Raw genomic sequence first — 26,634 nt, 5'->3', positions numbered from 1 at the left:
TTAAAGTCGCTCAACCTGTGGAAATAAAATGCAAGTAAGAAATCTCCTCTTACCATCATCTACCAAGGAAAGAAATGCAATAAACTACCACCAAATTATATTAAGAAGATACTATTTCACAAATATACAGCACCGGGCGAGTTGGCCGTGCGGTTAGGGTCGCACAGCTGTGAGCTTGCATCCAGAAGATAGTAGGTTCGAATCCCACTGTCGACAGCGCTGAAGATAGTTTTCCATGGTTTCCCATTTTCACACCAGGCAAATCCTGGGGCTGTACCTTAATTAAGGCCACAGCCGCTTCCTTTCCATACCTAGGCCTTTCCTATCCCATCGTCGCATAAGGCCTATCTGTGTCGATGCGACGTAAAGCAAATTGCATTAAAATATACAGCACGTGTCCAAATGTGTTTCATCTAATTTAATAGAGATGAAATAATCCCATAAATGATGACCTGAAAACAACAGTAATTAATTTGGTCGAAATAGTCTGGGTGATTGTGACTGATAAGGTTGTCACTACATACATGGAACTGCTGTTGTTACGGAAACCTGTTGAATATTAAGGAATTGATCATTATCATACAGCTACGCTCTGATATCATTGTGATTATGCTCATCAAATGTGACAAAAGACTCTAATAATCTCATACGCCCAATTTTATTTCATAAGAAGACATGTGGTTTACCTCGTGGTTCAATAATATCTTGTGAAGATGCTCCCGTCTATGTTTTTCCCTCATGGAAAACAACCAATCGCAGATATGTCAAATGACTACGAATAATCCTTAAACATCCATTCGTCATTATATTCAACATCGTATAAAATACTTCACATATGCTTTAGGATCATGACGACACGAAGATTCGTCCCCACATAGGACATAAAAATATTATAATCCTACACATCTCTCCACATGGCAAAATGTGAGAGGAAGATATCACAATACAATTAACAACATCCATCCAAAAATATAACGGGTAAAATCACATAAATGACTTGAACCATGCGTATGTGTAATGGAATTAAACAATGTCTTAGCTTAAAATACAGAAATCTGTTTTAAAAGAAATCTATCTGTATCACTACTGTACCATTTGCACGTCAGATGAGCTTAATTCCTTATGAAAATATAGCAAACACTTTTGGAATAATATGGGAGAATAAACTCTGAAGAATAAAAATAATACGAAGTACGTCCAGAAAGTAAGTTCCGTTTGGTAATAAAACTAAATTGTGTACAGATACAGAAAAATTATTAATTGCACAAAATTCTACAACTCTTAAACTACTTTTCCACATAACTGCCAAAATTTTTCAGGCATTTGTCATAGCGGGGCACAAGTTTTTTTATACATTCTTCATAGAAGTTTGCCGCCTGTGTCTTCAACCTGTTGGAAACATTTTCTTTCAGCTCTTCGTCACTGTTGAAGTGTTGACTGCCAAGGAAAGACTTGAGATGTAAGAACAGATGTAAATCGCTAGGAGCGAAGTCAGGGCTGTACGGAGGATGGTCAAACACGTCCCAGTCAAATCCCTGTAGGTGGTTTTTCGTCACATTTGCAGTGTGTGGTCGTGTGTTGTCGTGAAGGAAAACAACACCTTTTGACAGCAATCCTCGGCGCTTATTTTGTATTGCGCGGCGCAGTTTCCTAAGTGTCTCGCAATAAACATCTTCTTTCATTGTTTGACCACGTGGTAAGAAATCAATGAGTAAGCTGCCTTTGCAGTCCCAGATCACTGTGCACATAATTTTTCGAGGCTCACATCTGCTATCACGCATGCTTGGTCAAATTAAAATTTTGCAAATCTTTTTGAGTTCAAGAACATTCAGTTGTGAACATTGGCATTGTAACATGTCTAGCACATGGCATACACATGACAGTATTTAATATAGATATGAAATTATTATGTACTTTAGTAATGTCAGTGATTGAGACAAAATACCATTCTAGTTCGCTGCGAAAACTATTTTAAATGTCTGAAGTCAATTTCTGCTGGCATGAAAATTAATACCCAGTTAATGTTGTTGCTACATTGACAAATGAATGGACAAATAGGGTCCTGTTGAAAAAAGCATCCCAGATTTGATGCAGACCTCGTTGGTATGAGACCGGCATTTTCTGGCATGAAGCCTCACTACACCAAGGTTCAAGAAGAGTATGTTCTAGCTTTCGTTCAGCATCATGGTTTTAGTACTAATGAAGCAGAGGTCAGATGCAGCATTTCATTGCAATGAACACAGAAACACACAGTGGCAGTTGACTTGAGGAATTGGTTAAAATCAAGCATCAAACAATCAGTCATCAATGATGTGCATTAGGACTTTCGCCCGGGCGGCAGGTTCCCAATCGATTGTTTACCTAGTCCTTTCTCAAATATTTTCATCGAACATTTCTCTTGATAAATTATTCCAATCCGTTACTCCTCATGCTATAAATGAATGTTTGCCACAATTTGTCCTCTTGAATGCCAACTTTATCTTCTTTCCTACTTTTAAAAGCTCCACTCAAGTTTATTCTTTTACTATTATCATTAAAGCTAAGAAACAATGTTAGGAACCGGGCAAGTTGGGCATGCGGTCAGGGGCGCACGGCTGTAACCTTGCATCCGGGAGATAGTAGGTTCGAATCCCATTGTCAGCAGCCCTGAAGATGTTTTTCCGTGGTTTCCCATTTTGACACCAGGCAAATGCTGGGGCTGTACCTTAATTAAGGCCATGTCCACTTCCTTCCAACTCCTAGGCCTTTCCTGCCCCATCGTCACCATAAGACCTATCTGTGTCAGTGCGACGTGAAGCCTCTAGCAAAAAAAAAAGTTAGGTTATGGTCCACCCAATCAGTACACTGTCGTATGTATGACGCTGTAATTGGTGTAAAACCTTCAATTATTTTGTTTAATATATTTTAATTATAGTTTATTTAATGCTAAATAATATTTTATTAAGTGTTAAACATGACTAGTATATGGTTTCTCTGTAAATATGTAGTATAAAATTGTATAACCTCAAATACATATTGTATAACCTAAAAATCTATAGAGTCGAAAGCTGTAGAAATTTCCATAATGTTCGTATATTAGACTTATTGTACTATGTTTGGTATATCTGAAGGGTTCTGGAAACTTACTGTAAGATTTTATTATCCAGATACATGTAGAGACATTACGAATGTTGTAGATATTTCCATAGGTCTTTTTAAATGTTGAAAGAACATTCGAGTACCCATTCGACTAGCGGGTCGATTGATCTTTCGAGTGCGTTTCATTAGAGTGTTGTAAGAACCCTTCCAACGAGTACCCATTCGACTAGCGGGTCGATTGATCTTTAGAGTGCGTTTCATTAGAGTGTTGTAAGAACCCTTCCAGAAGTCGATCATTCTAGATGGTTGATCGAATAGTATAAATATCGAGCTGTCAGTCAGTGAAGGCAGTTCTTAGTTCTAAGTTCGCAGTTCTTAGTTCTTGGGACTCAGGCAAGTGATGGACTGGGAGTGACTGTTGGGCTCCGAGGTGGAGTCAGATCATTGGACTCGAGTGAGTGAGTGAGTGAGTGAGTGAGTGAGTGAGTGAGTGAGTGAGGCGGGGAATTCAAGAGAGAGTATGTTATAGTGCGCGCGTCAGTGTTGTTGATATCTGTACTTGTCAGAATCGACTTCAGGGTACTCCGCTATTGAGTGTGTATATAATGTCATTTGCGACTGTGTATAATTGTGTGTTGTGACGTACAGTGTAAATAAAATAATTTTAATAAGGAAAAGAACGTGTTCTCTGTGATATTTATTTACGTCAAATAAAATCGCAACGTAGAACGATAAATTGGTGACCGTGACAGGATACTTCAAGACTTCAGCAATGAAGGTCGACCAAATGAGCTTGCTGGTGTTACGGAAAGCGCTGACATTCCGAGGTTTGCCGACGGCTGGAAGAAAAGCAAACTTACAAGAAGTGCTGCGCCAGGTTTTGATAGACAACGGAGAGGACCCAGACAGTTTAGACTTTGAAGTCACCTCGGAGGAAGAAAGCAACGACCGGGTAAACACTATGTTCGCACAGCTAACTGCTTGGATTCAGGTGGAGACCAAAAAAATCCAGGCCCAGACCCAAGAAATAAAGGCCCAGACCCAAGAAATAAATGCCCAGACCCAAGAAAAAAGGGCCCAGAGGCAAGGAATAAAGGACCAAATCAAGTCGTTGGACAACGAAGTACTAGCCTCGGTGGAGTCCGTATTTCAAGGCCCAGAGGAAACAGCGAGTGCGCTGTGTGAAAGTACGACAGCTCTGGAGACACGGGTGAAGCCTGCAAGCAGTGATGGCGGCTCCGGCGTCGTGTAGATGGCAACTCCACGGGACAACGCGATCATTGTAGCGATGGTGGAGTCCGTAGTTCAAGGCCCAGCGGAAACAGCGAGTGCGCTGTGTGAAAGCATGACAGCTCTGGAGACATGGGTGAAGCCTGCAAACAGTGATGGCGGCTGTGGTGTCGTGAAGATGGCAACTCCACAGGACAGCGGGATCATTACAGCGATGGTGGAGTCCGTAGTTCAAGGTCCAGCGGAAACAGCGAGTGCGCTGTGTGAAAGCACGACAGCTCTGGAGACACAGGTGAAACCTGCAAGCAGTGATGGCAGCTCCGGCGTCGTGCAGATGGCAACTCCATGGGACGACGGGATCATTGTAACGATGGTGGAATCCGTAGTCCAAGGCCCAGCAGAAAAGCCGAGTGCCCTGTGTGAAAGCACGACAGCTCTGGAGACACGGGTGAAACCCGCAAACAGTGATGGCGGCTCCGGTGTCGTGAAGATGACAACTCCGCGGGACGACGGGATCATTGTGGCGACGGCGACCGACAAACGAGGGTGCCACATAACCAGGACACTAGTCCCGGCACAAAATCATATGCCGGTAGGAACGTTGAATTCAGCACCCCAGAAAAAGAGGAGACCCAACGGGACGAAGACCACGACGTGCGAGCCTCTCCCGTGCATCACACCAGTGGACTACGAAGACGCGTACGTCCTGGAAGAACACAAAGGCATGACCAAGGGGAAAGTCAGTGGAGTGTCGACTGCCATGCGAGGACATGCGGATCATTGGTACGGAGAACAGGGACACCGTCAACCAGACCCAGCGGATCCCCCATGGGAAGGTGGTGGCCATCGATTGAGCTATCTAGCTGCGATATGTAGACTTCAACAACGCCAACGAGAAGACAGTGCGATTGAGGTGGTCTAAGTGTAACTGAATGGTGAGGACTGAGAGAGACTTAGAAATAGATATAAGGACACCTAGATATAATTTAAGACCTAGAGTAAGGAATGTAAGGGTAGATATTGAAGGTTTTAGTGGGGATAACACATCACTTTACAAGTGAACTATTTGATTAAAAACATATGATGAAGTTCATAAATTGTACTACTAATATCATTCCGCTCTTTCTCTCCGCTGATAGCTCAGAACATACAACTTTGGGCCGGTTCTACCACCTACTGGTAAAGCAGCGCGTAATTTGCCCTCCGCGTAAAAGGATGTTTCCGTTCGACCACCCCCAGGTATCGCTATCGGCAGCATAAATCGTAGTTACCCGGCGCGTAATTTCTCGGCCACTTCGAGGGCCCGATAAGACTTTACCTGCCGGGCAAGTTTTGAGAGTTGAACATTATTAGCTGTATTTCTGGTGACATACAACTTAAATTAGCTTAATATACTGAAAAAGCATGATACTGTAACAGTGGCCGATATTGTATTGCAGGATCTTGAACATTAATGCTTCCCTTGTGTTGCAACGGTCACACCAGCCTCTCGCATCGGTAGTTTAGTAGGAAACACATTTTATAAGTCAAGCTTTCGTAAAGAAACTTTAAAAGGATATAAAATCAAAATCTGTTTGGAAATAATTTCAAATTGGATTTAATTTTCTACTTTTTCAGTTTTTAGACACGAGGTATAACTTAATGTATGTATTGCAACTGTTGAAATGTTCTCGTAGCGTAATGGCTAACACGCTTAATTTGTAATACGAGGTATGCAGGTTCGAGTCTTTATTATGACGAATCTTTTTTATTTCCATTATTAGCGTTGTGTTAATCTGTATGCCTCTTTTCATACGTTCTTTTGTTAGTAATATATTTCAATGAAATATTTAATCACAATATTATGTCTACTAGGAAATTGCTTTATATGTATGCTACGGTACTTATAGAAAGTGGTGTTATGATTAATAGCACATAGGACTGTCGCCCAGGTAGCAGATTCCCTATTAGTTGTTTACATAGTCTTCTTGTAAATTATTTCGAAGAAATTGGAAACTATTCCATTCCCGAATTCCTCTTCGTATGAATGGATATTTATCCCGATTAGTTCTTTACATTTACAGTACAGTACAGTACCTTCCAACTTTAAACATTAGAATGAAATGCTTTATCAATAAATGGAATCATGTGGAATTAAACGAGGTCACAGAACTAGTTGCAAATAGACCATCGTGGAGATAATCAATTCACAGAAGCCTGCAGATAGAATGCTCAAAGACAATCAGTCCGTAAAAAGATGTGTGTGTATATAGGCCTACGTAGCGCCTATATGGAAGCGCGTAAAAGAGAGTTAAGATCAACGGCAGGGAACGAAAATACATTTTAAAATGTAAATTAGAAATACGATGAAAGCCTGCGTACCTTCTATTACGGAGCGAGCGACTTGATCAATCTATTACGAGAATGCTTTTCAGAAATGCTGCCTTACATGACAGGTTATAACGGGCGTAAGAAAATGTAATCTCAAGGATTTTAATCCCAATTAGGTATTGATATTGAAGATCATAGATTAAAATCACGAAAGCTTGACATAAATCGTTGTCCATAACTCTTAAGACTCCCTTTATGAGGCTTTTTGGTGATAATCAGCAAACGTAAGCACAGGGAAATAAGACAATCGAAATGAGTTTCATGCATCTGACGATAGATAGCACCACACTCGAAAGTGAGAAGTCGCTGAAAATCAGTGTAGCCAACTTCGTATATCGGTGTCTAGCCCCGGGTAGCTACCTAGCGCTTGCACGGAGGTGGTTGGACGCAAGCCAAAGTACCAGCCGATTTACACCTCAAGGTAGTTTACCTCCCGGGCAGCTGCCAGCCACTTTACCAGCAGATGGTAGAACCGCCCCTTAGTCGAGCAGTTCGTCCTGAGGAGGACAACTTGTTTGTGTCTTACTGGGAAGGGAATCCATGTTTAAAGGTAGTTTGGCTTAACGAAGTTAGCTATTTCCTGCGATATTCTCAGTCTGTCCAAAAGCTGTTACATGATACCAGCTCTGTAGTGCACCAACAGATGGCTGCACAGTGTTGCGCTAGCAGCTATAATGACCTTCAACCCTGATGAGGTACTGTGCCAGGATACATCGCTGCATTAACATTAGGAACGCGCGCGCGCGCGCGAGAGAGAGAGAGAGAGAGTGTGTGTGTGTGTAAATCAGCCACAGAGACATTGCCACAAATTTAAGATTTGGACATGAGGGCCTGTAGGTGGTTAAATAGGTACTTGCAGCTCGCCTCCATTGAGCGTGTGTCTGAAAAGAGTTGCACCATTTCAAGACAAGGACACAAATTTACATTTTCATCCATACAGCACATCTGCACACTGGTCTCATATGGTTGTTATAATCTTCATTAATAATAATAATAATAATAATAATAATAATAATAATAATAATAATAATAATAATAATAATAATAATAATAAGTAGAGCAAGTTGGCTGTAGAGTTTGGGCCATATAGTAGTTAGCTTACATTTGGGAGATGGTGTATTTTAACCCCACTGTTGGTAGCCCTGAAGTTGGTATTCCGAGGTTCTCGTATTCACATCTGGCAAATGCTGGGGTCTGTACATTAATTAAGGTCATGATCGCTTCCTTCCCAGTCCTATTGCCGTCTTAGTCAGTGCGATGTAAAACCGGTAGCAAAAAAAGTGTGTGATGAATTTGGGCAATTATCCAAACCTGTTAGAACTCGACCTCTCCCTATTTAGATTAAAAGTTCCCTGAAAAGATAGCATTTCATGGATGCTGAAACATTGCATTCACTTTGAAAACACTGAAGGCAGTACGAATAACACTTCTCAAAAATACTTTCAAATACTGTATACATGTCTGAAGAACTGTGTCACGGCACATGGGATCTACTTTGAGGGAAATGACTAAATGAATGCAAAGTAATTGATACTGCTTGCTTAATCCCATTTCTTAGTTTCTTTGTGGCTATAATGTACATGTCATAATGGAATCGGATTACTGAATGTTGTTTTAAGGAGCATAGCAATAGAAACTTACGATGATGCTCAACAAATTTCTCATAGTGTTTTTCGTTAGGTGGTAGTTCCTCCAACTCCTTCTTCTTGTTCTTGTTGTTCTTTTTCTTTGATTATTTTTTTAAGCTGGATGGTCTTTTTTTACTAGTTAATTTATAATAGGTATTGATGTGGAAAAATTACTCTCAGTTATGCCATTCAAAATATTCTCCATAATAATCAAAGAATAATTTGAAAGGCAGTATCTTACAGTGGTGGAAATATTTATTGCATCGCCTCTTATAATTAAGAATTTTTTTTATCATCATCGAATAACTGAGCTGAATTGGCCTGATTTCTTTCTGTTTCGATCAGAAGTGAATATTTGCAATAATGTTTGTCAATTTTATTTTATTCTTAATGTTTGTTTCTATAAAAAGGTCTATTTTTATAATTTAAGACTTTCTTGATAAATGGTCCATAACCCGTTAGAGGAGAGATCCTCACTTGGACTATGTGTAAGTATGGTAGCATCCTGCTTCATGAATCTACCGAGCTCAGAACATTTTAAGCAAGCCTCGGACCTATGGGAATAACGGAGTCCCACTCCCATTTGACAGGTGCGGGACTCCTTGGAAACAACTTGGCAAACGAAATGGAATTCGATGGGGAGCTATCAATATTAATGGGGCTTATGGAAGAAAGAAAGTAGAACTGGCTGAGTCAGCAAAGAGGATGCATCTGGATGTGCTAGGAGTAAGTGATATTTGGGTAAGGGGAGATAACGAGGAAGATATAGGAGATTATCAAGTGTATTTGACGGGTGTTAGAAAGGGAAGGGCAGAGTCTGGGGTAGGGCTCTTTATCAGGAATACCATTGCACGGAACATAGTTTCTGTTAGGCACGTAAATGAGCGAATGATGTGGGTAGATTTGTCATTTGGAGGAATTACGACTAGAATTGTGTCAGTGTATTCACCATGTGAGGGTGCTGGGGTGCTGATGAGGATGAAGTTGACAAGTTTTAAGAAGCATGGAGTGACATCGTGGTCAGGGTCAACAGCAAGGATAGAATAGTGATAATGGGCGATTTCAATGCGAGAGTTGGGAATAGAACTGAAGGATATGAAAGGGTGATTGGTAAATGTGGAGAAGATATGGAAGCTAATGGGAATGGGAAGCGTTTACTGGACTTCTGTGCTAGTATGGGTTTAGCTGTTACGAATACATTCTTCAAGCATAAGGCTATTCACCGCTACACATGGGAGGCTAGGGGTACCAGATCCATAATAGACTATATCTTAACAGACTTCGAATTCAGGAAATCTGTTAGGAATGTACGAGTTTTCCAGGGATTTTTCGATGATACAGACCACTATCTGATCTGTAGTGAACTAAGTATCTCTAGGCCTAGGGTAGAGAAAGTGAAATCTGTCTGCAAACGAATAAGAGTAGAAAATCTCCAGGATGAGAACATTAGACAGAAGTACATGGATGTGATTAGTGAGAGGTTTCGAACAGTAGACAGTAAGCAGGTTCATGATATAGAAAGTGAATGGATGGCATACAGGGATGCTGTAGTAGAAACAGCAAGGGAATGCCTAGGAACAACTGTGTGTAAAGATGGGAAAAGGTGAATATCTTGGTGGAATGATGAAGTGAGAGCAGCTTGTAAACGTAAAAAGAAGGCTTATCAGAAATGGCTCCAAACAAGGGCTGAGGTAGACAGGGAGTTGTACGTAGATGAAAGAAACAGAGCGAAACAAATAGTTGTTGAATCCAAAAAGAAGTCGTGGGAAGATTTTGGTAACAACCTGGAAAGGCTAGGTCAAGCAGCAGGGAAACCTTTCTGGACAGTAATAAAGAATCTTAGGAAGGGAGGGAAAAAGGAAATGAACAGTGTTTTGAGTAATTCAGGTGAACTCATAATAGATCCCAGGGAATCACTGGAGAGGTGGAGGGAATATTTTGAACATCTTCTTAGTGTAAAAGAAAATCATCCCGGTGGTGTTGTGAACAGCCAAGCTCATGGGGAGGAGGAAAATGATGTTGGTGAAATTGTGCTTGAGGAAGTGGAAAGGATGGTAAATAAACTCCATTGTCATAAGGCAGCAGGAATAGATGAAATTAGACCTGAAATGGTGAAGTATAGTGGGAAGGCAGGGATGAAATGGCTTCATAGAGTAGTAAAATTAGCATGGAGTGTTGGTAAGGTACCTTCAGATTGGGCAAAAGCAGTAATTGCACCTATCTATAAGCAAGGGAACAGGAAGTATTGCAACAACTATCAAGGTATCTCATTGATTAGTATACCAGGCAAAGTATTTTTTTTTTTTTTGTTGTTTTTTTTGCTAGGGGCTTTACGTCGCACCGACCCAGATAGGTCTTACGGCGACGATGGGATGGGAAAGGCCTAGGAGTTGGAAGGAAGCGGCCGTGGCCTTAATTAAGGTACAGCCCCAGCATTTGCCTGGTGTGAAAATGGGATACCACGGAAAACCATTTTCAGGGCTGCCGATAGTGGGATTCGAACCTACTATCTTCCGGATGCAAGCTCACAGCCGCGCGCCTCTACGTGCACGGCCAACTCTCCCGGTGGCAATGTATTCACTGGCATCTTGGAAGGGAGGGTCCGATCAGTCGTTGAGAGGAAGCTGGATGAAAACCAGTGTGGTTTCAGACCACAGAGAGGCTGTCAGGATCAGATTTTCAGTATGCGCCAGGTAATTGAAAAATGCTACGGGAGGAATAGGCAGTTGTGTTTATGTTCTGTAGATCTAGAGAAAGCATATGGCAGGGTACCGAGGGAAAAGATGTCCGCCATACTGGGGGACTATGGAATTAAAGGCAGATTATTAAAATCAATCAAAGGCATTTATGTTGACAATTGGGCTTCAGTGAGAATTGATGGTAGAATGAGTTCTTGGTTCAGGGTACTTACAGGGGTTAGACAAAGCTGTAATCTTTCACCTTTGCTGTTCGTAGTTTACATGGATCATCTGCTGAAAGGTATAAAATGGCAGGGGGGGATTCAGTTAGGTGGAAATATAGTGAGCAGTCTGCCCTATGCTGACGATTTGGTCTTAATGGCAGATTGTGCCAAAAGCCTACAGTCTAATATCTTGGAACTAGAAAATAGGTGCAATGAGTATGGTATGAAAATTAGCCTCTCGAAGATTAAATTGATGTCAGTAGGTACGAAATTCAACAGAATTGAATGTCAGATCGGTGATACAAAGCTAGAACAGGTCGATAATTTCAAGTATTTAGGTTGTGTGTTCTCCCAGGATGGTAATATAGTAAGTGAGATTGAATCAAGGTGTCGTAAAGCTAATGCAGTGAGCTCGCAGCAGCGATCAACAGTATTCTGTAAGAAGGAAGTCAGCTCCCAGACGAAACTATCTTTACATCGGTCTGTTTTCAGACCAACTTTGCTTTACGGGAGTGAAAGCTGGGTGGACTGAGGATACCTTATTCATAAGTTAGAAGTAACAGACATGAAAGTAGCAAGAATGATTGCTGGGACAAACAGGTGGGAACAATGGCAGGAGGGTACTCGGAATGAGGAGATAAAGGCTAATTTAGGAATGAACTCGATGGATGGAGCTGTACGCATAAACCGGCTTCGTTGGTGGGGTTATGTGAGGCGAATGGAGGAGGATAGGTTACCTAGGAGGATAATGGACTCTGCTATGGAGGGTAAAAGAAGTAGAGGTAGACCAAGACGACAATGGTTAGACTCGGTTTCTAACGATTTAAAGATAGGAGGTATAGAACTAAATGAGGCCACAACACTAGTTGCAAATCGAGGATTGTGGCGACGTTTAGTAAATTCACAGAGGCTTGCAGACTGAACGCTGAAAGGCATAACAGTCTATAATGATAATGTATGTAATGTATGTATGTATGTATGTATGTATGTATGTATGTATGTATGTATGTATGTATGTTGATAAATGGAGGCAAGTGCATATATCAGCTATTCTGTTCGATCTCCTGAAATATGACTACTAATTTTGAAAGAAGCTCTGCGTAGTAATGTTGTAACATAACACTGATTGTTTTTAGTGTTTGTAAATGCGCTGTTGCCTCATATGAATGCACTGTTGTCATTTAATACTTTGTTATTCCACCACGCACATTAATTACCGCTTGGCATCGTGACGGCGTTGACAGAATTAACTTTATAATGCAATCCTCACTGAGTTCATGAAACCACACATGGATAAGGGTCTCCACCATTTCCCATTTATGCTGTGACTCCTTTTTGGTGACATCATCTCTCATAATCTTCCAACAATTCTCAATAGGATTTAGATTAGGGCTATTTCCAGACCACTCTCAACGCTCGAACCCCATTTTGTCTAAGGAAGGACTTTACCTGAAGTGTAGAAATACGTGATAATTAATCATGAACGTCACCTGTTTCATGCATTTGACAAACATTAATGATAGGACTCGCCTCCAAAACTCTGTGGTATGGAGCGGAGTCATCCTGGAAAATGCAAGAGGAAACATCTTCAAATTGGTCTCCTATTGTTGGCATAAGCTTCCTTTCGAGGATGCTAATGTAGGCATCCACGTTGACAGTGCTATTTATGAAGTCCAGATGACCTACTCCATGATGCGGAAATGCACCCCCAGACCATATATCCTTTTGGGTTTTTGACTGTATGTGCTATACATGATGGCAAAAAATCTTCACCCTTTCCTTCGACGCACAAGTACTATTCCTTCTGAGACATGGAGATTAAATATGGATTCGTCTGAAGGATTATTCTGTTCCACATCAGTGGTGTCCATGTCGCATGTGCTTTTGCCCATTTTAGCCGCTATTGTTGCATTGTCTTGGTCAATAAAGGCTTCTTTTTAGGATGATGGGTTGAGAGTCCAGCTCCCAGTAGTCTATTTCTTACAGATCTACTGGTTTCTAAGATGCCACGTATATCTTCCCAGTCTCGCTATAGTTCAGTTGATGACAGGCGACGATCGTTGAGCGAAAGCCTTTTCAATATCATGTTCTGACTGGCAGTAGACACCCTTATCCGACCTCTCCCTTTCTCATAATCAATATTTCCTTTCTCCCTGTATTTTTCCGTAACCTCGAAATCGTAGACTGATTAAAACCTGTCTAAGAGGCCATACCTTTGGTGCTGAGACCAACAGACGAATAAGGAAATACAGCAGTTTTCATTTCAGGCGTTAATTCAACTGACCTACCCATCTCCTCCCTGCAAAATCTCAACTGAAAATGTCTGTACAAACACGGGCTGCATTGTAAAAGCAAACAACAACAACAACAAAGTTGTATATTGATGGGAAAATGTGAGAAGGAGTCTAACTATCAAGGTAAGAATATGTCGACAAAGTTTAACAGAAATGGGACTGGTATAAACTGAAGCAAACAGCTGTAAGATACAAAAAGACAAAGTAATTCATGGCGATGCAATAAATATTTCCACCACTGTACTCAATTAAGCCTGATAATGGAGAAGAATTTTGCAGTTAATTTAATAATATTAATAATATAATATTAATAATCTGGTATTTGTTATGTGTCACCCTGTAATATGCAGGTCTTTTGGGCCAAGCAACAGTCACTTCGTAGGCGAAGGCCCATCAGGTCTGTGGCATCATGGAGTTTTGTATAGTCTGATGATGTTTTAATTTTTGGTTTAGGCACTGGAAACATCCTCTTCACCTTGGAACTGGCTGTATGAAACAAAGTGGCTGAAAACATACAATAAATATGTAAGTATAATGCTAGTTAACTAAAGATGCTAAACAGTGACTTACTTGCTATGGACGTGGTTGATAGTACATATACATGTAGAAGAAGAAAGTCACATTGGTCCAAAATTGTCAGTATACACAATCTTCGTCTGGTTTTCCATTTTCACAACAGGCAAATGTTGGGGCTGTACCTTCATTAAGGCCATAGCTGTTTCCTTCCCACTCCTAGCCCTTTCCTATCTCATCATCAACATAAGATCTATGCATCAGTGCGACGTAAAGCAAATTGCAATAATCATTGCTTAAAAAGTAATGCCACGTATCTGACAATGCTCGTCCTATCCATTATTTTCCTGTGCACCAGGTGAGTTGGCCATGCGCATAGAGGCGCACGGCTGTGAGCTTGCATCCGGGAGATAGTAGGTTCGAATCCCACTATCAGCAGCCCTGAAGATGGTTTTCCGTGGTTTCCCATTTTCACACCAGGCAAATGCTGGGGCTGTACCTTAATTAAGGCCACGGCCGCTTCCTTCCAACTCCTAGGCCTTTCCTATCCCATCGTTGCCATAAGACCTATCTGTGTCAGTGCGACGTAAAGCCCCTAGCAAGAAAAAAAAAAAAAAAATCCTGTGCGTACGTATAAAGGAAAATGAACCTTATCATACTGTGCTTTAGGAATGGATGTTTGTATGATGTATTTGCGCACTCCTACAGTATAATGTATTTAAGGTTCATTTTCCTTTACATGGAAGCATGGACACCATGAAAATTGTTCTGATGGATTGCATACCCACATGTGGCTTTTCGGGGTCTTCACCTTTTCCGAAAAGATATTCTTGTAACCGCGTCTTCAGTAATTTCTTCTTGCCGTTTGTCGGAAGATTTCTCTTTGTGAGTTCGTCTGAGTTGTACGGACATATTTTCTAGTATCGCTTGCATTTTGTTCTATTTTGCACTTACACTCGTATTCACTTTTAAATTATTCTTACATCCTATTCACAGTCGCCAGTTGATGTATTCACAAAGACGCACACAAAATGCTGTCAGTTGTGTATGCTGTTCTGTTTACAAATTATTTACACACATTCACACACAAACTAATAAGCTGCCATCATAATCATGAAACAAAAAACTACTACGACGAATAAGGATACGGAGAGACTGCAACAGTTGCATGTCAACTACCAACCCCACAAAAACAATTCACATACTTGACTTCAAACACTCAGCTACCACGACTTCCACGTAAGTCTCAGTAAACAACTTCACTCTACTGTCAAGACTGCCTCTTTACATACGTTGGCCGGGCTGAGTGGCTCAGACGGTTAAGGCGCTGGCCTTCTGACCCCAACTTGGCAGGTTCGATCCTGGCTCAGTCCGGTGGTATTTGAAGGTGCTCAAATACGTCAGCCTCGTGTCGGTAGATTTACTGGCACGTAAAAGAACTCCTGCGGGACTAAATTCAGGCACCTCAGCATCTCCGAAAACCGTAAAAGAGTAGTTAGTGGGACGTAAAACAAATAACATTATTATCATTATTATTACATACGTTGCCTGGCCAGGCTTCTAGAAGAATATGACACAACATAATTGCTCATAAATTTGAGAGTTTCAAATAGCCTAGTTACAATGTAAAGAATTTTCTATAACTATCTAGTGCCAAAGATACGTTATTCTGGATATTACAGTGTGTTGCACAATGTCACATTGGATTATACATCATATATACAGGTAGTAATAAATTATATATTATTAATTACCTGTTCTTACATTAAATAAACTCATATTAATATACAGTATATACAGCAGATATTTCATGACATAACCTCAGAAATAATATGATTGTGATTTATACCAATAAAGTCCGGACATATCTACGTAAATAATAATAATACTAATATAAATGGATGTAAACACTTCATAGTCATACCTCACAAGTAATAATAATAATAATAATAATAATAATAATAATAATAATAATAATAATAATAATAATAATAATAATAATAATAATAATATGTGCATTGTTTCCAAATTATATTAGTCTGTTGCACTTGCATCGACTCTTAATATTAATGAACCTGGCTTTCTTTTCTCCAAAGGTTGCAAAATCTCTCCCCCGTGAACCATGTGACCTTGCCGCAGTGGGGAGGCTTGCGTGTCCTGATGAAACAGATAGCTGAACCGCATGCGCAACCATATCGGATGGGTATCTGTTGAGAGACCAGACTAAAGAACGGTTTCATTGAAAGGGGGGTAGCAGCCTTTCGGAAGTTGCAAGGACGGCAGTCTGGATGATTGACAGCTATGGCTTTGTAATAATACTCAACATGGCTCAGCTGTGTGGATACTGCTACACGGCTGAAAGGAACGGGAAACTACAGCAGTAACAGATTCCCGAGGACATACAGCACTGTATGAATGATGTACTGATGATGGCTTCTTCCCGAGTAAAACATTCTGGAGCTAAAATAGACCCCATTCGGATCTCTGGGTGCGGACTACACGAGAGGGGGCAATTATCAGGAAGATTGATACTGACATTCTGAGAGTCGGAATGTGGAATGTTAGAAGTTTGAATCGTCGTGGTAAGTTAGATAATCTGAAAAGGGAGATCGATAGACTAAAGTTAGATGTAGTTGGTGTAAGTGAAGTATGTCAGTGGGAAGAGCAGAATTTTTGGTCAGGTGACTACAGAATTATCAGCACAAAATCAAACTGTGGAAATGCAGGAGTTGGTTTAATAATGAATAAGAAAATAGGGCAGTGGGTAGGCTACTACGAACAGCATAGTGAAAGGATTATTGTTGTCAAGATAGACACCAAACCAATGCCCGCCCCCCTGTGAGTGTGGGGATGCAGATGAAGAATACACCCACGGTATCCCCTGCCTGTTGTAAGAGGCAACTAAAAGGGGCTCACAACTTGGGAGCGTGGATTGGCGAGTATGGGGCCCTTACCTGAGTACTGGCATTGATTCCACGGAGTTGTTCCAGGCTTTTCACTTTCATCTATCCTGTCCAACCTCCCTTGTTCAACTCTTGTTCTTTTCTGACCCAGACGGTATTAGAGCATTCGAGACCTAGGGAGTCTTTCATGGCCCTTGCCTTTCGTTATACATTACTTCATTTTTCGAAGTGACGGATCGCTTGTTTTTCTTCTTTTTCTCTCTCTCTCTCTATCCCATGTGGGTGGGGGCGCAGACGAAGAATACACCCATGGTATCCTCTGCCTGTTGTAAGAGGCAACTATAAGGGGTGACCAAGGTATGATGGTATTCAAACCATAAAACTACTTCTGATTAGCACATCACGCGGGGAACACAATGAGTCGCCTTTACTTGTGAGTAGTACCACTATGTTAGGTACATAACAGGTTTGTGATTAGTAGCAACGGAGGGTGAATCGGTATGGGTTTTACAGTACCCATGATTAGTACCATTGTGAGAAACACCACAGGTCTGGGTGTTGCCTGTGATTAGAACCACTATATGAGCGACACCATGGGTCTGCATTACCTGTGATTAGTACCCACTACGTGAGGAACACCACGGGAATACTGGCACCCGTGATTAGTACACGTAGGTGAGGAACACCATGGGTTTGCGTTGCCTATGAGTGGCGCCATTATGTGAGAAACACCATAGGTCTGCATTGCCGTATCGTAATCAAAAAGACGCACACAAGAGATGCTGTCAATTGTGTACACTGTTTTATTTGCAAATTACATACGCACGTGCACATGCGTGCGCGCACATACACACACACACACGAACTGCTGTCTTGAACTGACTCAAGGAGGAGGAAGAAGAAGAAGAAGGAGAAGATTGTCACATTAGAATGTTAACGAGCTGCCAACACAGCAAACTCACAACATGAGTTCACACACTTACTAACGACTCTCGCTAACTCAACTCCCAAGACTGCCTCTTTATATATCTTGCCTGGCCAAGCTTCTAGAAAAGTATGACATGGCATGTTTTCTCATATCTTCTCGAGTCTCCAGTAACCTATGTACAAATGGATAGAACATTCTATAAAACTCGAGTTGCAAAGGTGCGTTGTTCTACCCTGTGTTGCACAACATTACATCGGATTTATACAGTACATCATATTTACAGGTAATAATAAATTATATGTTATTAATTATGTGTTCTTACATTAAATCAAGTCTTATTAATATACATACAGCAGACGTATCATGACATAATTCACGTTTTGTCACACAAGACAGGGAGCGGGTCAGAAGGCCCTCTCTTTTCAACTTACAAACTATATTATAAATTTTAAGATTCTAAGCTGTTAAGGAAAGAAATACAACTACTTTCTCACCGCCATGACTTAGTGGCCTACACTGAAAAACAAGGGATTTCATACGGGCTTTACTTGTGACAAATGAACCCTAAAAATTCTCTCAGTGGCTGGATTGCTCACCAAAAGGGTGACCGGTGTTAACACAATGCTGTCCGCTCACGTATCAATACGTGTTTCCAAGCACGGTGCTCTGCAGCCGATCACGTATAAAGATGTGTTTGTGCAAGTCTGTCTTCTGATGCCATCTAACGGTTATTGAGGAACTATTTGGAGATTATCGTTGATGTGCCTAAATGGTAGAAAAACTACGCTTCTTTTAGTACTGGTTTTGCCCGTTTTAGTGCGTCAGTTGCATTTGGTTTTGCCTTCGAATATCTTCCGTGTATCCATCAATGTTAGTAAACAAAAATGGCAGTCCCGGTAAAAAAAAACAGTGGACTGACTCCTGGTGATATTATACATGAATTATACGCTGATAATTTGTCATATGTTTCCCGTGATTGTGAGGAGAGTGAAGATGAATTGTCTAATGATAATTCTAGTGCTAGTGTCATGCATTTATGTGGAAGTGATGCGTTGAATGACACGTTTATTGCACCATGTGAGCAATGACCTGATGCTTCAGATAGCAAAGATGGTCTAGATGTAAGTATAGTACCGTTGATAATATTCTCCCTATTTCTGGCAGTGAGTGGCCTAACAGGATATTATACTGTTTTTGGAGTCTTTCTCGTGGACGCCTGGCATTAAAATTTCGCCGAGTGAACCTGAAAATATAGGTTGTGATGTCAAGTTGTTCATTTGTAATGATTTGTTGGTGTATATGGTGGAGGAATCAAACAGCAATACCAAAATGAACCGAAATATAAAATCTCACCAAAAACTTTAAAATGGACAGATATAACTGTGAATGAACCTAAAATTATTAAATTATGATACCCTGCAATTACTCCATGTCTCTGCCAAAACCTTCCGGCCACAGGGGCCAGTTATACGTCAGATGGGCCGGACAGAAATGTGTTAAGAAATCCAAAAAATACACAGTCCATGAAATCTGGGGGCAACCTTGCCGGCAGGTACAAAATTCTTCACCATGACCTGATCTCCGACCTTTAAATTGGTTGGTCTCCTTTCACGATCATATCTCTCTTTAACCTTCTCATGAGAAGCCTTAGGGTTACTTTCAGCTTTTTTCGACAGGTCCCTGATATTACCGGGATCTATTGTCTCTGGCAATATCTCATTGATGGACCCTAGATTTGACAATGGCGTGTTAGGTACAAAATTAAACATGAGAGAAACAGGAGTAAACTTGTGTGACTCAAGAATGGCCGAATTTAACACAAAGGATAACCAATGCAGAGAAGTATCCCACCTAGAACAGTCGTCGTGATGAAAAGCGATCAAAGCCGATCAAAGATTACAGTTAACCTGCTCAGCCAGAGATGGTTGTTGATAATAAGCAGAAGTAGTGATATGGGATATGGATAAGTCAAAACAAAATTTGTGGAATAAATTAGATGTTAATGCCTTAGCATTATCGGAGACCACTTATTGACAAGGACCAAAAGAAGCAAAGATAGCATTAAGGCAAGAAATGGTAGAATGAACAGTAGCCAGCTTATTTAAATCTAAATATAAATATAAATATGTAATATAAATGTCTACATGCTAGCCTATTTCCCACATTTTGGCTGAAGATGACGCCAAACAGCGTCGAAACTAGTTCCAAGTGTAAATATATGTTGTAAATAAACTATAACATTTATTTGTATTGAAAAGTTGGACCCTTTTAAGTTTCCTATCTTCCGTAGCCAGCTTAGTCGGAAATAACCATCGAAATCTGGTGAAACCATCTACACACTCAAGGATGAATTTGTTCGTGTTCCCTTTAGATTCAGGGAAGGGTCCAACGTAATCTATATATAATCGCTCCATAGGGCGAGATGCTTGATGAGATGACAGTAGCCCTAGCTTAGTAGACAAGGTGGGCTTACTAACCAAGCAAGATCTACAGGCTTTAACCATTTCCCTAATTTCGCCATCCATACTCTTCCAGGTGAACATTTCTCGGATTATCTCTCTGGGTTTGAAGATGCCTAAATGTCCCCCTAATGGTGTCTCATGATAATACTTGAAGATCATGGATACAAGAACAGCTGGAACTACTACTTTCATCCTCTGATCATGCCTCGAAGGGCAAAAAAGAAGCCCATTACTCAGAACATAAGGCACAACATGTTCCCCAGAAGAAAGGGTTTCCATAATAGGAGCCAGCACTGGATCTTTCCATTGATATTTTTCGATATCTCGGAATAACATAGGGGCATCTGTCAAAATAGCACCACCAAAAGGAGGTATGGAAATGGAAGGAAAACTTTCCTCCTGTTCAGTGGACTCAACTTCAGCAGGAAACATGCGGCTTAAACCATCTGCGACCACATTTTCAGATCCCCTAATGTGTCGCATGTCGAATTGAAAATCCGAACCACGGATAGCCCAATTGGCGATACGACCAGTTCGATGGGGTCTAGCTAAAACCCAACTTAAAGCCTGATTGACAGTTTCTAACTCAAATTTAATATGCTCCAGATACAGGCGGAACTTCTCCAAGGCAAATAGGACTGCGAGTCCTTTGAATTCATAGATGGAGTACTTGGCTTCTTGAACCGATAAGGTCCTAGACGCATAGGCGATAGGCTGCCTTCCGAGTTTGGTTTCTTGAAGGACAGCAGCAACAGTTGATGAAGAGGTATCGGTTTGAGCTATGAATTTCTTAGAGAAATCTGGCATAGCTAAGACTGGGGCTTGCTGCGATGGCTTCCGTTCAAACTTGACACCTTTCCTACTAAGTAGGTTTAGGGGCACCACCCTATTAGCAAAGTTGGGAATAAATTTCCTGAAGAAATTCACCATGCCGATGAACGTAGCAATTCCTTTAACGTCCGTAGGAAGCTTGAAGTCAGGAATTGCCTGCTTTCTAGAATGGTCTATAGAAACTTCATCGGATGACAAAATATGCCCTAAGAAAGACATAGAAGGTTTAACAAATGCTGTCTTAGATAACTTAGCTGTCAACCCAGCTTTACGAAGGCAATTTAGGACTTCCTTAAGGTGATCTAAGTGTTCTTCAAAGGTTTCAGAAAACACCACGACATCATCAAGTTAATGGTAAAGATATTCGAACTTGATGTCGGAGAAAACTCTATCCAGCAGTCTAGTAAGAACAGCCACACCTGTAGGGAGTGCGAAAGGCACGTGGTTGTATTCGTGTAAGTTCCAATCCATAGCAAAAGCCGTCAGATGTTTGGATTCAAGTCTGATTATACGCTGTGTTGAGGTCTAGGTTAGTGAAGAACTTAGCCTTACGAAACCATGAAAAACATGAAGATCAGGAAGGGGCACTGACATGACCTTACGGTTTAAAGCCCTGGAATCAATGAAAGGCCTGAAACCACCTTGGGGTTTCGGTACAAGAAAAATGGGTGATGAATACGCCGACTTTGAAGTTCGAATAATGCCATCCTTCAACATTTGATCGATGATCTCCTTAAGAGCCTTCATTTTAGGTGGAGGTAGCCTATATATGGAGGAAACCTTACAAGGATTGAATCAGTTACCTCAATCTTGTATTCAATTTGGTCAGTGACACCAAGAGTTTCTGACAATACATCGGAAAAAGACTGACGTAACCTTCAAATACTCTTCAGCCTGGTCCTCAGGTAGATGCCTAAGGTCTAACGACATCTCACTCTGGGTAGGCGAAATATATGAAGATGACGCAGAATTACATTTTAAAAGATGAATATTTACGTTACTATTAAATTTGAATGTGCACGACTTGCTCTGACGATTGAGCACAAGACTAGAATGCAACATGAGTGCGGCCAGTGTCCAGTATTCGGGAGATAGTAGGTTCGAACCCCACTGTCGGCAGCCCTGAAAATGGTTTTCCGTGGTTTCCCATTATCACACCAGGCAAATGCTGGGGCTGTACCTTAATTAAGGCCACGGCCGCTTCCTTCCCACTCCTAGCCCTTCCCTGTCCCATCGTCGCAATAAGACCTATCTGTGTCGGTGCGACGTAAAGCAACTAGCAAAAAAAAAAATAGGAATGCATCATGAAATCGGCCCCCAATATTACAGGGCAAGACAACTGTTTAGCAATGAACAAATTAATTTTCCAATAAATTTAGAAATGCGAACTTAAGCAAAAATGAAGCCTAAAATTTCTAAAGGTGAAGAAACGCATTTGATAAAAGACAAGCAATAATCTAGGAATTTACAACAGGCTTTCAATTTAGAGTTCCCCTCCTCAGAAATAATAAAGCTTACGCTTCCTGAGTGTAATAGCGCAGTGGTGGGTTCATTATATATATGTCAATTTTAAGAAATGGCATGAATCCTGGGGTCTTAGAAGTAATTCTAAGGCATTCCTTTGGGCCTTCAAAGGATAAATAAGAGAGGGTTTCTTCCTCGAAGGTTTCAATGCCTGACTTAACGTGGGCTGAGCCTCGTGAAGCTGAACTTGAAGACTCAGCCGATGGTTCTAGTCACTTCCTATCACCTAAGTTGGTGGATGCAGCACCAGAAGTAGAACAGGAAGGTGTGCTGTTAGGTGAAGTACAATTCTTGGCTAGGTGGGAGAACGACACGCACTTTAAAAAAAACCCTGGGACAGGCCTGCGCCGTTCCTAGTTCCACTAGTTTTTACAAGGGGAAACTTATTGCGAAGATGTTCTGCCGATCCGCACGCATAACACTTGTGTGGAGGGAAGGTTCGGCGAGGTGGTGGCCTAGAACTGTTATATGACAAAGGGGCCCCATAGCGACTCGTAAAGTGTCAGCATATCTCACTCCCTCTGTTGACACTGCCATTGCCTCAAATTCAGGGAAAGTTTGAGGTCGAGAAGCAAAACATAAATACGACCTGTAGGATGGAGAAATTCCTTCGACAGTGGTCTGTACAATTTGATCTTCGGGAAAATGAAGAGTGAATACCCTCGTATAAAATTTTGTCTTGGATGAAATCAGCCAAATTCTCGTCCAACCTTTGGACTCGGAAGTAGTACTTCTGGATTAAAGATGACATTGCTCTAGCTGGAATGAAGTTAGCCAAGATATGGACATGGAAGTCTTCTATAGAACATCTGTCAGTTATTGCCTTCCCAATTTTGTCCAAGAGAATGCCCATAGAATATGGGTAAATTAATTGGAGAATTTTTGAATGAGACAGAGCAAACACCAAAGTATGGTCCTGGAATTCTACTAGGAATCTTTTAAAAAAAAAAAAATCACATCATTAGTTGAATTTACCAAAAATTTGAATATGCCCTTAAGCAACACTAAGGGGTGGGGCAAGCTGCTAAAACTTGGCAAAATAATAGGGGGGCATTGGATGTTGAGGAGGTTCAAAAGCTGTGTTAATGATAAAGAAAGGTGGAAGTTGTTTTAGATGATCAGATACTTGTTCAGATGGGGCAGAAGTTTGTTGTGGAATCCCCGATATCGTACTCTCAGCAGACCTACTAGGATCCTCTTCCGTTGTTAAGTTTGCAGTTTGTATTTGATTGCTTTAGCGCTAGGGGCTCCGGACAACAATTGACTAACCCTTTTGGACATGTCAGAAAGGTGTTGGACTAAATTAGTAGCTTCCTTAGCATGATCATCCTTCAGTTTGAGACAATAGGTCCCTAGCCTTATTGTAAAAATGGAACAATCTAGCTTGTACACGCTTAAGCTGATTTGTAGAAGGGTCACCTCCTTCAAAGAAACAACCGACGCTAGCTCAGTGGTATGGTCAGTGATGGTGGACAGAGCCACATCAGTATCGTTCTCCTCAAATACGGGAATACAGATGAGATATTCTAAAGATTCGTTAAGTTTCGCAATATCTGTGGCAACCGTGCATCCAAACTGGACCTTCCTAATTAAAAGTTCATAAATTAATTCCTCCTTGCGCAGGTATCCCGGTGCAAGAACTTCTCAAGAACTAGACATAGTGAGTGAAAAGCTGACAAAATTTAGAAAATTCCACAAACAAAAAAAAAAAAAATTACACTTCGGTTTCAAATTTTATGAGGTGCTGTCAAAAGGGACTTTATTCAGACCCATTCAACCACGCTCTGCTACTACTTGTTCCAGGGATTCTGTGGAATGCAGAGGTGAAAGAAGGTGCGGGCATGAATGGGTGGATATATAAAAGACGGAAGGTTAATTTAAAACTTTAAAACTTGCCATTATATTTCTTCCTTCCTTTTTTTTTTTTCTCTTTTCTTTTCAAACTTTACACTTTGCTAAGCAAATAACAAAATCAGGTACAAAGTCTAGCTCGTGAGCTTGAGTAACAATACTAGAATAATCAGATAACAACAGTTTTTTTCTTTACGTCGCACCGACACAGATAGGTCTTACGGCAACGATGGGACAGGAAAGGCCTAGGAATGCGAAGGAAGCGGCCGTGGCCTTAATTAAGGTACAGCCCCAGCATTCGCCTGGTATGAAAATGGGAAACCACGGAAATCTTCTTCAGGGCTGCCGACAGTGGAGTTCGAACCGAGTATCTCCCGGATGCGAGCTCACAGCTGCGCCCTCCTAACCACACGGCCAACTCGCCATGTGATAACAGTTTAACAACATGAGCTTGAAGCTCCCTAGTTACAAATTTTAACAAGAGCACTCCTGCTCCTTTCAGCCCACACTCAAGGAGACAGAGCTCCAAATTTTACATCAGTAGGAAGAGCGTCTCTGCTCTACACAATTACTATCTAGGAGACTATTCTCTAAAATTTCAACATTCCGGGCCTATCAAAAGCACAACTTACATTTAACAAAACAAACAGTAGACACTATCTTCTATGCTCAAAAGTCGGATTTACCTTAAAAGGAAATGAAAGAAGTCGACTTTAACAGGGGGTAACAAGTACCCATCCTACGTGTCCTTTGTTAAAAACAAAAGGTTAAAGTTACTGGCCGAAAATCAATATGTTAGGAGGCGAGCTCTTGCACTCCTTGAAATTCACACAAAAATACTTCAAACACTATTTGGGCTTATGGCCCGACTGTAGAGAGGCTAGGCCTATACAACGGAGGTGACTAGATGAAAAGAAAATATTAAGTTACAAAATTATGAGATCAGTTTAAGTTTTATGAAAACATAGTCACCTCAATATCAAATTGAAGGGGAATACAAGAGGGTACCACTCCTTATACCCTTAGTTAGACTAGAGTCCTCAGACTTATTTGAAATTTACATGGAGAAATAAAAGTTGCATTACAAAAAATAATTTTGTAACCTTCCCCTCAAACTATCTTTCTGAGACTATTATATGATTACCCAGAGTCCGCCATTACCTAAGAGCTGGTGGATCTCCCGGAGATGGATGAGGCACACTCTAAACCTCTAGGCTGGAGCGATCATAAAGACAACATGGCCAGAAATGTCCCAGCTTTTATAGCGGAGGGGGAAGTTCCAGATTTCTCTGGGCCGAAACCCTGACACACCCCCAATTTTCATTGGACAATCAAATATCAAAAACCCTGATTGGTTACTTAAATAAATCAATCAATCACTACTGATCTGCATTTAGGGCAGTCGCCCAGGTGGCAGATTCCCTATCTGTTGTTTTCGTAGCCTTTTCTTAAATGATTGCAAAGAAATTGGAAATTTATTGAACATCTCCCTTGGTAAGTTATTTCAATCCCTAACTCCCCTTCCTATAAAGGAATATTTGCCCTAATTTGTCTTCTTGAATTCCAACTTTATCTTCATATTGTGATCTTTCCTACTTTTAAAGGTCACTCAAACTTATTCGTCTACGCATGTCCTCCCACGCCATCTCACCACTGACAGCTCGGAACATACCACAAAGATATAGATGTTGATTCCCATTGGGAATCTGAAATATTTGTCTCGAATGAGTAAATTTATAATACCAATATAATTGGTCCGTTATTGGACATTATAAATTTTCCAGCTAACTCATACCTGGTTGCCAGCGTTTTGCCCTTGTGTACTAGGTTGGGCTCATCAGTTGGTACCTAGCACACCTACCAAGACGCTGGCTAGTGCATACCGTGGAGACCATCATCATCATCATCATCATCATCATCATCATCATCATCATCACAAAGTTAGTTCATTCCCACTCCTCCGAGGAGGAGGGGCGGGCCACCAGCTCAACTAAGGAGCTCTTTGGCCATTAGGAATAGAAAAGAAAAGAGAACAAGACAGCATTAGAGAAGGTATGTATGGTACATACCGAAAAGGAGAGTATGAAAGAAATGGCGTAAGGGGACCGGGACAACAAGGC

The 26,634-nt window shown here is 41.0% G+C and overlaps 1 protein-coding gene across 3 annotated transcripts in view; it reads left to right on the top strand.

Moving 5' to 3' along the window:
* LOC136864205 (vezatin) overlaps positions 1 to 26,634 on the top strand; it is a 305,967-nt gene that overhangs the window by 131,342 nt on the left and 147,991 nt on the right. For 2 of the 3 annotated variants that reach the window (XM_067140894.2, XM_067140896.2), the window contains one exon: positions 13,956 to 14,027. The exons of the other annotated variant lie outside the window; for it this stretch is intronic. In XM_067140894.2, the coding sequence (XP_066996995.2) occupies positions 13,956 to 14,027 (72 nt within the window). The remainder of the gene's footprint in view (positions 1 to 13,955; positions 14,028 to 26,634) is intronic. 3 annotated transcript variants of the gene reach the window in all.

This window comes from Anabrus simplex, chromosome 2 (genome assembly GCF_040414725.1).
Source record: "Anabrus simplex isolate iqAnaSimp1 chromosome 2, ASM4041472v1, whole genome shotgun sequence".
Classification (NCBI taxonomy): domain Eukaryota; kingdom Metazoa; phylum Arthropoda; class Insecta; order Orthoptera; family Tettigoniidae; genus Anabrus; species Anabrus simplex.
Note: the sequence above shows the minus strand (reverse complement) of the source record. Positions and strands in the feature narration are given on the sequence as shown.